The sequence below is a fragment of the Vidua chalybeata genome, chromosome 6 (genome assembly GCF_026979565.1).
Source record: "Vidua chalybeata isolate OUT-0048 chromosome 6, bVidCha1 merged haplotype, whole genome shotgun sequence".
In the NCBI taxonomy this organism is placed as follows: domain Eukaryota; kingdom Metazoa; phylum Chordata; class Aves; order Passeriformes; family Viduidae; genus Vidua; species Vidua chalybeata.
This window is the reverse complement of record NC_071535.1, coordinates 41066666-41080266: the sequence shown is the minus strand read 5'-3', so window position 1 is coordinate 41080266 and position 13601 is coordinate 41066666. Positions and strand designations below refer to the sequence as shown.

The 13601-nt window shown below is 40.1% G+C and overlaps 1 protein-coding gene across 1 annotated transcript in view; it reads left to right on the top strand.

The window, feature by feature from the left end:
* The window catches only part of HSD17B12 (hydroxysteroid 17-beta dehydrogenase 12), an 85103-nt gene that overhangs the window by 24934 nt on the left and 46568 nt on the right, over positions 1–13601 (top strand). The window contains 2 exon segments of the mRNA XM_053945470.1: positions 7986–8032; positions 12496–12571. Of these exon segments, the coding sequence (XP_053801445.1) occupies positions 7986–8032; positions 12496–12571 (123 nt within the window).

Below are 13601 nucleotides of genomic sequence, written 5' to 3'. Positions count from 1 at the left end.
TGACTAACAGGGAAGAAAGACCTCACAGCAAAGAGTGGAGTTTGAGTGCATAAAAGACATCCAGCCTAAACTGGGAGAGCTCCCACAGAGGCAGCTGGAACTGGAATTGCTTAAACCTTGAGTGTGACTTTAATGAATTCTTCAGTATGCTTTTCTTGTAGAGATTTCTAGATTCCTTCTAGTTCACAAATGTAAAGAATCTTCAGAGTGCACTGCCCAAAACCCTTTCTTGCTGTACTTCTGGGTGAAATGGGAACTTGTCAGTGCTGCGATATTTATAGAATATTTTTCTACCTACAATCCTACCTCCTAGACACAAGCTGTTACCACGTAAGTGTTTGGTTTTGGGAATTGAACCTTTTTCTGTAGCCTGTCTTTTCAAAGCCTGACCATTAGGTGTTAGCTCCTCTGTGCAGAAGAAAACCCTTTATATGAAAAATAAAAGAATGCACACAACTTCTAGGATTCCAGCTTGGGTACCGATCTTTCTGATGAGGCTTCCTATTTCAGCAGCTAAATTAAGAATAGATGTGAAGTTTGTCTTATTTTTTGCACAGAGTTTTCTGGTTTTATTTAATAAAAATGGAGGGAGTTGCTGCTGTCTTATTAACTTGCAGCCAGCATGCTTATCTTCTTTGTTCTTTGTTAAATATGAGCTGGCATGTGTTAGACTGCGTTAGCGTTCACTCTTTGGGACTTCAGTGGTTTCTAAATTTGGCATTGCTAAACCGGTGCCCTGTTTGCTTGAATCAATTGGGGCTGCTATTTTTAGCAACAAAGGGGAATTGAAATAGCAATTTTCTTTCCATGTAATAGATCCCCAAGAGGAATACTGATGCAAGCTCTCTGTCATCCTGTATTCTCCCCCTCCCCAAAAGCACTCAGACGAAAGGCAGCTGTCATGGTTTGCGGCTGTATTAATCTTTAATCAATCGAGTGTTTTCTGCATTCAGGTGTTCAGGGAAAAAAAGGGTCACGACTAAGATCTGCCTAGAATAACTAAGCACTCATGCATGGTCTGTGCAGTCAGAATTTGTGGATAACGGCAGGGATAGATGGAGCAGCTAAAAATAGTATATGCTTCCAGTGTTTCTCCAGTCTATTTTTGATGTTTGATTTTGATAAGGTTGATTGGAGTCTTACTAAAAATAGCCATTCCTAGCAAGCTGAGGACAAAAAGTAGAGTATTTTTAACCAGCACAGACCAAAGTACTTTTGTTGGCTGGAGATAATCTAGAAGCTTGGTATTGGTCAAATGCCAGTGATTTATATAAATCTGTAATAAATGAAGCACTGCTTGATGCCAAGCAGGGATAGTCTTTTCTCCCCTTGCCAGCTTTTGTTTTCCCCAGGAGCTGTCATATTCTTAATATAGCCTCTGTGTTTCGTAGCAGAAGAATCTCGAGTCTTCAGTTATTTATGGGCTGTACTTTAAACCCATGCTAAGGTTAGCTGTGCTGTGAAGTTTCTCTCAACTGCATTGCTTTAGCAATACACAGAGGGTTCTAGTATATGTTGATATGTGCTGCAGCTGGGTACTGTGCTGTGACAGACCCTCACTCGTATCTGGATTCAGTCTTGCAGGACAGGGATGGCTCTTCTGTGTGAATGCAGGATGTTGCAGACAGACAGTTCTGCAGTGACCATTTTGACAACAAATTTGAATACTTCTCAGGGGATCAGAGATCCTAGGCTACCCTCCTTGAAATCTGTTACTTAGCTTAGTTTTTTGACAGGAAGGGTGTATTCCCAAATTGCTGGACCCACATCTGTCTTTGGAGAATAACATTGCTGGTGGCCTGAGTTCTCCCTCCTAGGTAATGACATGCATGAGTGCATCTGCAGTACTCTGAAAGATTGCCTAAAAACTCAGGCTTTTCTGAATGAAAACAGGAAAATGGCTGAACCAAAATGAATTTGTCGTTTGAAGAGACTAGTAGAGAACATGCCTAAGAGTTGCTAGCTTCATTGTGCAGGTAGTCAAAGCACTGCAGGAGTATGCCTGGTGCTGTTTGCCAGAGGCAATATGAATAAAAGTATTCTGTGCTTTATCTCTGTTAGGCATCTTAAAAGTTCATTTTGCTGTGGAAAACGTGTGTTTGTATCTGAAGGCAGGCTTGATCTCTTTAAGCTTTTTTTTTTCACTGTAGTCTAACCTTGAGTTGGGGAGTCACGAATCTGTAATCTTGTTTCAGCGTGATTGCTCTGCAGAACTGCAGTAGAATTTTCTATGCTTGCTGTTGCTCCCTCTCCCTATTTCAACACTGGTCCTTGCTCCCTTCATGAGTTGAGATGATTTCTACATGCCTGCCTCATGCTTTACTGCACCGCTCTTTGCTTTTGTTTTAAGATGTCCTGGCTGCATGAGAAGCAAGTAAAAATGTTCTCCCTGGGCCTTGAATACTCACTTCAGTCACAGAACAGACTGCCAGTGACTGCTGAGTTCTGCTTTTGCCTGGCTCTGGAATGGCAATCCCTTTTTTATGAGCAAGGAATATAACTCTATTATACCTCTTAGGAGGTGGTGGATGTTTTTTGGTTACCTCTTATTTGGCAACACATTGGGTGTTACTTCTTAAAAGTAGAAAAAACATGTGAGTTCCCCACACTGTTGGTGGCGCTTTATCTCTCATATTTAGCCACAGACTGTGGGATTTCTGAAGGATGCAGGTGCTATTGGAAATATTTGTGTATTTACCCCTATGTAAGGCTTCTTGTCCATATTTTTATTCCCTGAAGTACCACTGGTCATTTTAATCTTCTAGACTAAAGTCACTGTCTGGTTGCATGCGTTCCACAGACTTGGTCTATGGCTTTTTTCATAAAAGGAAAGCCATTCCCTTTTAGTGCAAGATGACACATTTCACTGACTGGTGAAGTTTTCTAACTTTGTTTGTCAAGGGTTACCCTGAGTTTGGTACTGGCCAGGAAATGTTGCCAATGCTTATGAACTACGTCATGCCTGTTGTATATGTGACAAAAGCTATGAAGCATTAGGAGAGAAGTTGACTCGGTGGTATTCAAGTGTAGAGAATTAGTGATTTGTGTTTGTCAATAACTATTCTAGCAGTAGAGGCTGTGGTGGGTGCCTGTGTAGCTGTATCTTAAATTAAAGAAATCACCAGCGTAAGAGGTCAAAGATGTGTAGTTAAACTCCAAGTGGGAGTTGAAAAGTCTGTGTCGGAAGATGTGAGTTTCTTTTTTCTTCTCTCCCCACAGACACATAGGAAGCAAAATTCTGGCACAGCCATTAGGACAAAGATGCTATACTGTCCTGAGGCGTAGGTTTTGGTGGTTTAGGGAAAAGATTACATGACATATTAAGGATAATACTGTAATAAAAAATTTAACTGCTGATTTGTGATCTTGTGCTGATGACTTGTATATATACAATGGTAATTGAAATATCTACAGCCTACATATGACGTAACCTCCTCCAGCAGTGTGAGCAGATGATGCCCCATACTGCTCTCATTGTTTGGAGACCTTGCTACTACACTGGCAATTTCTTTTTGCACCCAATCACTGCATCCAAAGCATGGGTGGGTTCACAGTAATTTATACTAAGGTGGTGTACCCTAGTGGCTAGCATGAATAGTGATTTTAGTTTTATCAGCTTTCCAATTTCTTGTCTACCACTCCAAACACTGTAGGGTTTGGAATATAAGACTATTGATGCAAAACTGAAATGAAAGCCAGAACTAGAGTATGATACCATACATACATCTGTCACCGATTCTAACAATGATTATGCCAGTCTTACCCAAAATGTCATTTCCTAGAAGAGCAAGAGATGTTCCTTTCAGTGTGCTGGACTCACTAGGGCCAGGCTTTGTTAACTCTGACTCAGAACAGGAATTTTTAGACAGGCTTTTTTGGCGCTTTAAAAAGATGATGTATATGTCAGCTCTCTAGTTATGCATATACTAGTTTCAGAAAAGGTTTTTGAGATGGGAATCTGTTCCAGGTGAGTACTAATTATTCTGTGAAATACTGTGTATCCAAAGCTGCTGAAGTCTGGCCAGTGGGGATTTCCCAGGGTAGAACATCTCCAGCCCAATGCCTGTGCATGTACTGATTTATGAAAAGTGAGCTGTTCTCAGAGTATGTCATGTTACTGGATACCTTCCCTTATTTTTTGTCCCGACTTTTAGGGCTGTAGGGGAAAAGGCAAAGATAGGTGTTGACTTCTTTGTCTAAAATTATCCAATGCTGCAATACAAGCTTCCATTCAGGCAAACATTTACTTGGTGGGCTCACACAGAAGTTGCCTGGGCACTCTTCTTGCTTCTCTCCTGGAGACAGCAGATGGCTGAAGTGGGAAGCTACTACAGTTAGTCTGACTACTGAGTAAATGTATATAATCACACTTAGGTGCTGGTGCAGCTTTCTTGTATAGACAATAACTTATTTCTATCCTGCTTGCTTTGCCTTCTTTAAGCTCTGCCAACTGCAGTCAGTTTGTAACTTTTGTTGGAAGGCAGTCTGTAGAAGAAACAGAATTCAAAAGCTTAATCCACACTTGGCGTCAAACTAACTTGGGCACATCAAGTTGATAGTAGAAACTTAATTAAACTGACACAGCTTTGGAGTGGTTGAAACAGCAACGTTTTTCTCCAGTATAGAAGCTTGAGATGAATGTAATCAATATGAAAATCTAAGTGACTTTCTAATGTACAAGCTTTAGGTAATCTAAAATGTGGAGAAAGATAAGGTGGCTGAATCTTGACTTCTGTGATGTTGGTCCTATCAGTTGCCTTTACCCTACCTCTTCTCCCTGCTTTTACAATACAGGGTCTAAGTTTTGCTTTCTGCTCTGGCAGATTCCTGTCAGGGCAGTCTTTCTGACCCTCCAAACTGCTCACTATGATGCAGTAAATGAGCAGTAACCAGAGCTGGCTGAAGTGGTTGCTACTGGTCAGCAGCAGGCCAGGTCTGTGTTAGTGCATTTCCCATCGCAGTCCTTGGGTGCTGCCCTCAAGGGCCTCTCCATCAGTGCAGCTGTAGATGGGAAATCCATTTGCTTTGAATGGGAGGGAGCTGAGCCAGGTGGCTCCTCTCAAAGGGCCTTAGGAAGAGAAGTGTGGCCTGAAAAAAGGGGGCTTAGGTTAGATGTTGGAAAGCAGTCCTTATACTGTTTGTTCTTCAAGATGGTGTGGGAGCATGGAGCAGAAGACAGTTATCCTTCTCCACATGGAACCAGTAATTAAATGATGGTCTCTGTGCCATCTTGTGAGGAGTTCTCTTATTGCTAAGAAAAACTAGCTGCATACTTTATCCTGAGGCCTTTTCCTGCAGCAGAAGCAAAACAGGGATGTGTATTAATCAGGAGTCTGTTTCTGTAGGTGATGGCTCAAGCACTACTTTTTTTTCTGATGAGATTTTGTAATTTTTATGTACATCAGATTTATTTAAATTTCTCACATTCTGTTCTGGAGGGTACTTTAACCTCTGGACAACAGGTTATTTGAATTTGAACTAGGACTTATAACAGGGAAAAAACCATCCTGTTACTCACACTTGTGTTAGAAATCCCTGATCTTCAGCTTATGTCTCGTGCTCCACCTGATTCCATTACCATTTACCTAAGCAATGGATTCAATAAATGAGTAAATATCCTTGACTGAAACTACTTGTACTTTACTAAGCCTTTAAAGGGCTACAGGTGCTTTTTGGGAGTCCCTGCCTCATGGAGCATGCATTTTTGGCTGCAGCTGCTAGAAGTGAATAACTTGCAGTGTCAGAAAACAGTATTTTCAAATGCTGAGCTTCTTATCTGGGAATAAAACCATAAAGTCTGTAAATTCTGAGTTGGAAGGAGAAGAAACAATCTAAGTGTTACAGGGGATGGTTCTTCTTTAGGTGCCTCACTAACTATGGTGAAAGAAACAACCCCTTTCACCAAGTAACTGAAGTTGAATGTTTCCCACATTGGGTCAGCTTAGAACTTGTCCAGCTACTGTTGTGATCCTTATGGGGAGGGGTCCTGGTACTGTTTTCACTGTACTCCTGTTTGCTTCATTCTATTGTTGAAGCAACAATGGCTTGTGTGATAATACATGATGTGAATCCCAGGTCAGCAAGGCTGAAACTGAAGCTTGTTGGTCCTGGAACTGAAGGGATCATGCTATCCTGCAGGACTGTGGTGTGTCTGGCTGAATGGGTAACAATATTGGTACAAGTTTGGTTGCAGGAAAGGGGCTCTTGGGAAAGTATTCTTGATTTCTTCCCTAAAGTCTGATTTTTATTGGTCATTTGGACCCTTGTTTCACTTTTCATTACATGGCTTTGTTTCTGTACCGTAACTGTCACTCACACTTCCCTAATGGTGGCTGGACAGGAAGTGGCAAAGCAGCATGACACAGACACTTGATTTTCTCAATAAATTTCCCTGGCACTGACAGTGCAGCAGCCAGAGCTCTGTTTAGTAGCCAGAGCATCCCGTGTGTGCGGTATGCATATCCTTATCATGCTGCAGTTATGTCATCTTGGAAATAAACCCTGAAACCAGACAGGGGATAAACATATATGCACATACCGTCATCTGTGAATTTCACTTAAATCAGGGGTATGACTGGAACTTTCTTTCTAGCCTGTTACTGAATTGTTGCTGGACCATTCAAACTCAAATAGGACCTTTGCTGGCAGTTTCATCTTTTGTTATTATATCCACTTATTTATAGATAAGCAGGCACAGAGACTGAAAGGGTTACAGCATTTCCTAGCTGTTATTACTCAAACAGAAGTATTCTGGCTGCAGTTTGCATGCCAACTGTTAGAGAGGATCTGCAAGCAGTAGCTAATCAAATAATCTGCAAACACATCTCCTTCCGGTGCTCTGAAGGGAAGCTATTGCTGAATCCCAATGCCAGACAACACTCTGTCTGCTATGACTTGCATTCAGGTAGAGGTTGACCTGAGAGTTAAACCAACACTCCCAGTTCACTGTTCTGAAACATTAAACAAGTCTGGTTATATGGCTACATTCAGTGATATGCAGTGGAAGCACAAACCAAGCTCTTCTGATCTGATAAAAGGACAAACAGAAAAAATCCAGTAGGTTAGGTGGAGAGTGAGAGCAGAGACAGGTAAATGAGAGGTTGGACAGGAGAGCTAAAAATATAAGGATGCTGAGGTATAGATGTTGGGTTTGGTGAGAAGAAAAAGCTGAGAGAGAAAAAAATATGATGCTGAATGTACTTGCATAAAAAGCAGTTGGAAAAGCAGTTTCTGTATGGAGGAATTCCTATTTACTGGGATGATCAGCTACTAGTGTGGCGAGAGCCCTGGAATAATCTGTCAAACTAATGGCATGTTGAGTCACTCACAGCTTCTCAGCTTGTGGAAAAGAATCTTAGAAAGACTTGAAGCTTGACACAGATCCAGTCACCCACAGGTGAGAAAGTTTAAGTTGTAGAAGCCCAGCTTGCAACTGATGCCTGGATCAGTCGCCCATACTAGCTGCTGGTGAGCACAATGGTCATAAGAATCTGAAATCTGCTGGAGGAACACTAACAGAGAACTGTTGTCTGTGTCCTAAAATCTGTTTTCTTGGATGCTTACAGGATTTGAAATACCTTTTATTTTACTGTATACTTAAAACTAAGCTGACAGCTGGTTTAATAGTCATAAATCGGCTTTTTTTTTTTTAGTTAAATGGCTTGAAAATCTCTTAGTCCACAAAGTTTATGAAGAAGAGTATTAAGACAGAGACCTGGCTTTAAAAGGAGTACTGAACCTTGAAACATGCTTCTTGAAACGTGTTAGGCTCCTAATTCCATGTCTTTCTCTCCTTTCTTACCTGTGGAAAGGTTTTAGTGTGAGTTTTTAAAGTAATTTCATAGAACCTGTACACCTGTTCCAGAGACTTTGATATGTTTCTGTCTGGAATGAGTATTTTAATAACCTACAAATGAACACAACCATTGCAGTTACTTCTGTGAAGCAACTAATGTAGTTTTTTTTTTTTTTTTTTTTTGTTGCAGTGGTCACAGGGGCTACTGATGGGATTGGAAAAGCCTATGCAGAAGAGGTAAGAATTCTTACCACTTGGAAGTCTGTCTTGATTCTTGGCAATATGTCAAACTGTCTCAATTGTCAAACTGCATGTGATATTTCCTCACCTTATCTTAACATAGATATCTGTGGAGAAAGAGGTCTCCTACCTTGCTTTCCTCTGGTAGCCAGCCAAAAGTTGTATCTTTTTTTGTTAGTTTCTCGTTAGTTTCTTTTATTTGTGAACTATATTTTCAGCTCTTACCTTGTCCTTCAGTTGTTATTTTTAACTTCCTTAGTTTTTAAAAGAATTTTAACTTTCTCAGCCCTTGGTAATTCCTGTTGGTACTTCCAGGCACTGACTAAACGGCATTTACAGCTGTCAGCAGTATGTTCCAATTATTTTTTCTAGTTCATGAAGTCTCTGAAGCTGGGTTTTACCTTTATCTCTTTTACTGTACTTTTGCTTTTGATGCATATGTGGGCTCCAAATATATTTCATATACTGGAATGTATTGCTTAAGACAGAAAGTGCCTGTTAGTATAGGGTAATTTAGCCTATAAGCCCAGAGAACATAAGGACAAATAGTGCTGGCTACAACAATTTATGGCAAAAATAACCTTAAACTCAGCATTACTATCAAAGTGAGCCTGTCTGTGCTCATTTTTGTGTTCTCTGAAACACCAGCATGATTTTGTGTGAGATCAGCTGTGAGAGATTCCCTTTTCCTTGATTTTTCTTTTTGGTTTTGCAAAGCCCACTGGGAAAATGGCATTCCTCTTCATGGACAGTCCTTATCCTTTGGATTTCCTGTCATCCTGATGTGCCTTGCCCTGCTACCTGCACCCCTAGCCCCCAAATTAATTTCTACTTTGCAGGAAGTAGTACTTCATAGTACCAGTTCAAGAAAGGGGAGTTGCCTGCAAAAGGAATTAAGCCTGGTGCCAGCAGCACCTGATCCTGGCATATTGCTCACAGCTCCTACATGCCAGGTACCCCAGTTACATAGTTCCGAAGCAAATGATGCCACACTTAATTTTAACTGTCTAGAACAAGTGGAAGGAGTTCACTGTGCCCAGAGCAGAGCATTATCAGGAGGAAGTCCTTTAGTGTGGGAGACACTCCCTGAACATCATGGGAGATTAGTTTCAAGATGTATAGGTTAAGATACCGGGTGAATAAAACAACAGCTTGCTTTATGTTCTGTAATGTCTCTAAGAACTCGGCTGCTTTTGAGCTTGAATGTCTACTGCTGTCTGACTCCTGCATTCAAACCCCCATTAGGAAAGCCATCATGAGTATGAGATACTGTTGGAAAACCATGTCTATTACAGCTGCCTTACAGTGGTTGCTGTAAGCACAGAGCACCCCAAAAGGTACAGGTACTCATTCTTGGGCTACAGAATAAAACATACTTTTAATGAGTTGTATTTATTATTGTTACTTAAGCATTTATTTAGAATAAAGCACAAATCCAAACTTTGACAGCTTAGATGGATGAAGAATACTTGGTAAAGTCAAGTGTGGATGTAGGACAAAATGTGGAATACCTGAAGAGACATCTCAATCTTTAAATTAACTCTAGAGATATCTACAGAAGTCTGCCTGAAAAGGCTTGATTTTCTAATAAAAATCCCCTTCTGGCTACTATAAATTCCACTGGCATATGGCTGCTTGGGCCTTGATGACTGTGATTATAGTCATGCAGACAACTTCCTTTTCCTTGGAGGAATTTGTGAGAATTGTAACTGTGTGTTGAGAAGTGCCTCTTTGAAAGTTTGATGTAGTCTCACTGGAAAGTGATGGAAGAGCTTAATGAGTGTGTGGAATCTTGGGTTATACACTGCTTTGTAGATGATTTGCCTTTTCCAAGCAAAGAACTGTTTTTACATTTTCACTCTTGCAGTATTAAGACCTTTAATCTTTGCCCAGCACTGATATCCTTATCATTGCTAGATCAGCCCTTCGTGAAAGGTTTCATGTTTTGAGTATATGGTCAGGAGTCAGTATTCATTGCACCTCTATCATCATCTTTTGTTTGTTTTTGAAAATCATTAGTATAAATTCAGCCCTAGCCGTATTTGTGTGCTGGTGATAAACTAGAGGTTGTGATCCCATTGCATACTCTGCAATACTCTATTATGCACATCTGTTTAGTATAGGATTTTTAGAATCTCTTGCTATGTCTACTCTAATAAGAGCTTTAACCTTGCTTTGTTTGGCTGTTGGTGTCATTGTCTTCCATCCTGAAGAAAAAGGGTTTACACAGCAGCTGTGTTTTGCTACTGAAGTGGAAAATGTGGTAGTCACTAACATGGCATTTAAGGAAATCAAACACCTCCATTCATCAGCTCCATTAGAATGGTGACCCTTGCTTGCATCAGTCCTTAGGTTACAAGGGTAGCCTCCCAACATATGCTGTTCTGGGTGAGTTTTTATGTTAAGTTTTAAGGTCTTGTCATTCAGCCGTTTCAGGACCCTAAGGATATTGGGACAAGTATAATAACAGGTTATCTACAAAGCAAGTGGGTGTTGCTTGATTCCTGTATAAAAATGTAATTAGTAACTGGGATCTTGGGGATCGTTATCTCCCTCTGGATGATTGTGGTTCCTTTCAGCCAACTAGGTCTCTACCAGTGAAGGCAGAATGCTCATCAAGCACCTTAATTGAACTTGCTCTCAAGTGCTGTATCTTTTTCAAGTTTGATTACTTCTCTTAGTGATATTTGTTCCTAGTTACTGGGTCTTCTGTTGGCTGTTTTATGTGCTCTCCCCTTAGAGCTCCACTTGCAAAAGGGTTTCCAATTTCAGATGTACTTCTGTACAGTGCATCCCTTCGGTGTGAACTTAGCAGAGGTTTCTCTCAAGCTCACCCTTGTAGTGGAAACTTTCAAAACGTGGTGAAGTTCCACTGACTGGATGTATTGGCATCGCTTTACTTCCTTGGCTTTTGAGTACAGATGAATACTTTCCCATTAAGCCCAGGTACATACTGAAGCAGTCTGAGAGCCCAAGGGTCATGACTCCTGAAAGAGAGCAAACTCTTCTTTCAGCAGTCTGGAGCTTTGCATCTGTGAGGAAGATCTCTGGGGCTTTTCGCCTCATGGGACGACATTATTATTTTGGATTCTGAGTAGATTACTGTCAGACTGTCCTAGCAGGTTAGGTAATCAAGGCCTTCAGTGCCTTGATCCTGTGGAACAAGAGTGCCATTCCCTTCTTCCTGATGTCTTCCAAGCTTACTGTAGGCTTCATATAAAAGTGTGTTCCAGTGAGCCAGGTGCTTATCTGCAGTTGGCTGGATGATGTGATCATCCCTTTTAGACACTAATTCTTGTAACACCATATCATTTCCTTGAGCAGAAGGCTTAAGTTGCCTATAAGCCTGAACCTGGCAGCTGTTTGCTACTGGTTCCTATGGTGTCTTTGGTTTCACCACACCTCACTCTATGCTCATGAGATGTAGTATGAGATTTCTACTGCTTAGAGAAGCAAGCAGAAGTAAAGTACAGAGTTAACTGATGAACTCTGCTACACCTCTGTCCAACAGAATCACTACTGCATTGCATACTCCTGCTAGAAAAGTAGATGGCTTTAAGCCACTTCAGGTTGTTGCTGTACTGTGCTGTAGTCTTTTGAGGTTTGAGGTCTGTGTGTTTTGTTGGTCAGTTGGTTGGGATTTTTTTGTTGTGTTTTAAAATTCCATTGAAGTCCCATTCTCATCAGCTTCTGAAGGCAGTGAAGGAGTTTTATTGGAGCAATGGCAACATACATGCTTTTTATGTGTAGGTCTTAAGTGTCTGAAAGGCAGAGCCACTTTGAACTGTGGATAGATATATTGTTTCTACTTACAGTAGTCACAAACATAATTTTAATTTCAGAGTAATTCAGATATGTAACTGTCTTCCTGCAGACATTTTTCAATTGACTTGTTAGATGTCATTTTCAACATGCAGTGGTAGGTCTGATTCGATTACCAGGGTATGCTCTGGCCCCATCCTAATTTCTGCAGATAGCTTCCCTAAAAGAATTTCAGAAGTAAATTAACCTTAATACCTATGAGTAGTACAAAGTAAGACTGTAGCCTTACTAAAAGGAATAAGTATTAAGTTGCAACACAGGTGTTCAAGTGACCATGGATATCTTAACTTGGCATGTTAAACTTCATTATGGGTAATAATATTTTTGCTCTGACTTGCAGAGGTAGTGCAAAAGTTCTGTAAAATACCCACTGTTTGTTTTCTATTTTATAAATGTGCCTATCCACCTATATTAGATGACTGAGAAGATAGTGTGGTGTGAAGGGAATTAAGTAAGAAATAACATGGAAGTATTTATCCTGGTTTTCCCTTTTGTGTCTCTATTTAAAAATGTATTTTTTTCAGACTTGCTGGTCATATATTGTTGTGATGTTTGAATTTTGCAATTTCTTTGATTAGGATACTAACTTGGAAGTGATTTATGACTATTCTAATCTCTCCTGTTTTGTTTTCTTGCAGTTAGCAAGACGTGGAATGAAGGTGGTTCTAATCAGTAGGTCAAAAGAAAAACTGGACCAGGTTTCTACTGAAATAAGTGAGTTAAAACTTCTTCCCTAAACTTCACTGGTATGCTTATAAATAAATGCAATTGCACGTGAATTTCATACATGCTAATATATACAGCTCTGATTTTGAAAAGAGTTTGCTCTTGTGCACAGTGCAAATGTTAGAGATATAAGTGGTAAAGGCCTTGCAGTTCAATTTTGCAGCTGTTCATATTTAACTTCTGAGAACAATAGGGCTTAATTCTGGAATAAGTACTCCTAAAACTGTTAGTCTTCCATAAGAGCAGCTTACCAGGCCAGACTGAAGTACCACCTATTCACATAGTAGTGGTTGTCTAAAATCATAATAAGGCAAGAAACATGCAGTAATTTCTCCATCTGAATATTCCCTCAGTGTGAAGCAAGTTTGATTTCATGGGCTCCAGCCATAAGGGTGGTTTCTTTGCTACTAGAAGTTGTTGAAAGCATTTTCCTTATTTGTTGTCTTACCAAGTATACAGATTTATTGTGGGTAGCTTGCCCTGTCTCCCTCTTTTTTGTTTTGTTTGCATAAACTACTCAAAGATTAGATCAGAGACCTGTAAGCTCTTTTGAGGTGATGGGTGTTCATAGTCATAAGAATATATGGAATGAGTTAATGTGTTTAAGAACCTGTATTAGGGATTGTTTCTTCAGTAAATGGCTGTAATGGAAAAATAAGGGACCAACTTTAGTGCTTCAATCACAAATGGGTATTTCTACAGGATCAGTTAGGAAAAAGCTTCCTCAAGTCTCATGTTGACAAATTATTTTCCAATCAGAGCAAAGTATAATCTAACCCACAAGAATTCCTCTTCTAATCTATATCTCTTTTATTTCACACAAGGTTATTAGTTTGTGCAGAGTATGTCAAGATAAAGTGAGAAATGTAACCATGTGAAAAGGTTTTGATAAGCAGGAGTAGAAGTTGCATACTATAGAGCAGGTTTCTCAGCATAATGATGTTGGGCAAAGAAACCTTTAAGATGATGCTTCTGAGCTACCCTCCCTTGTCTTGCATAGGCTTTCTAAAATTGTTTG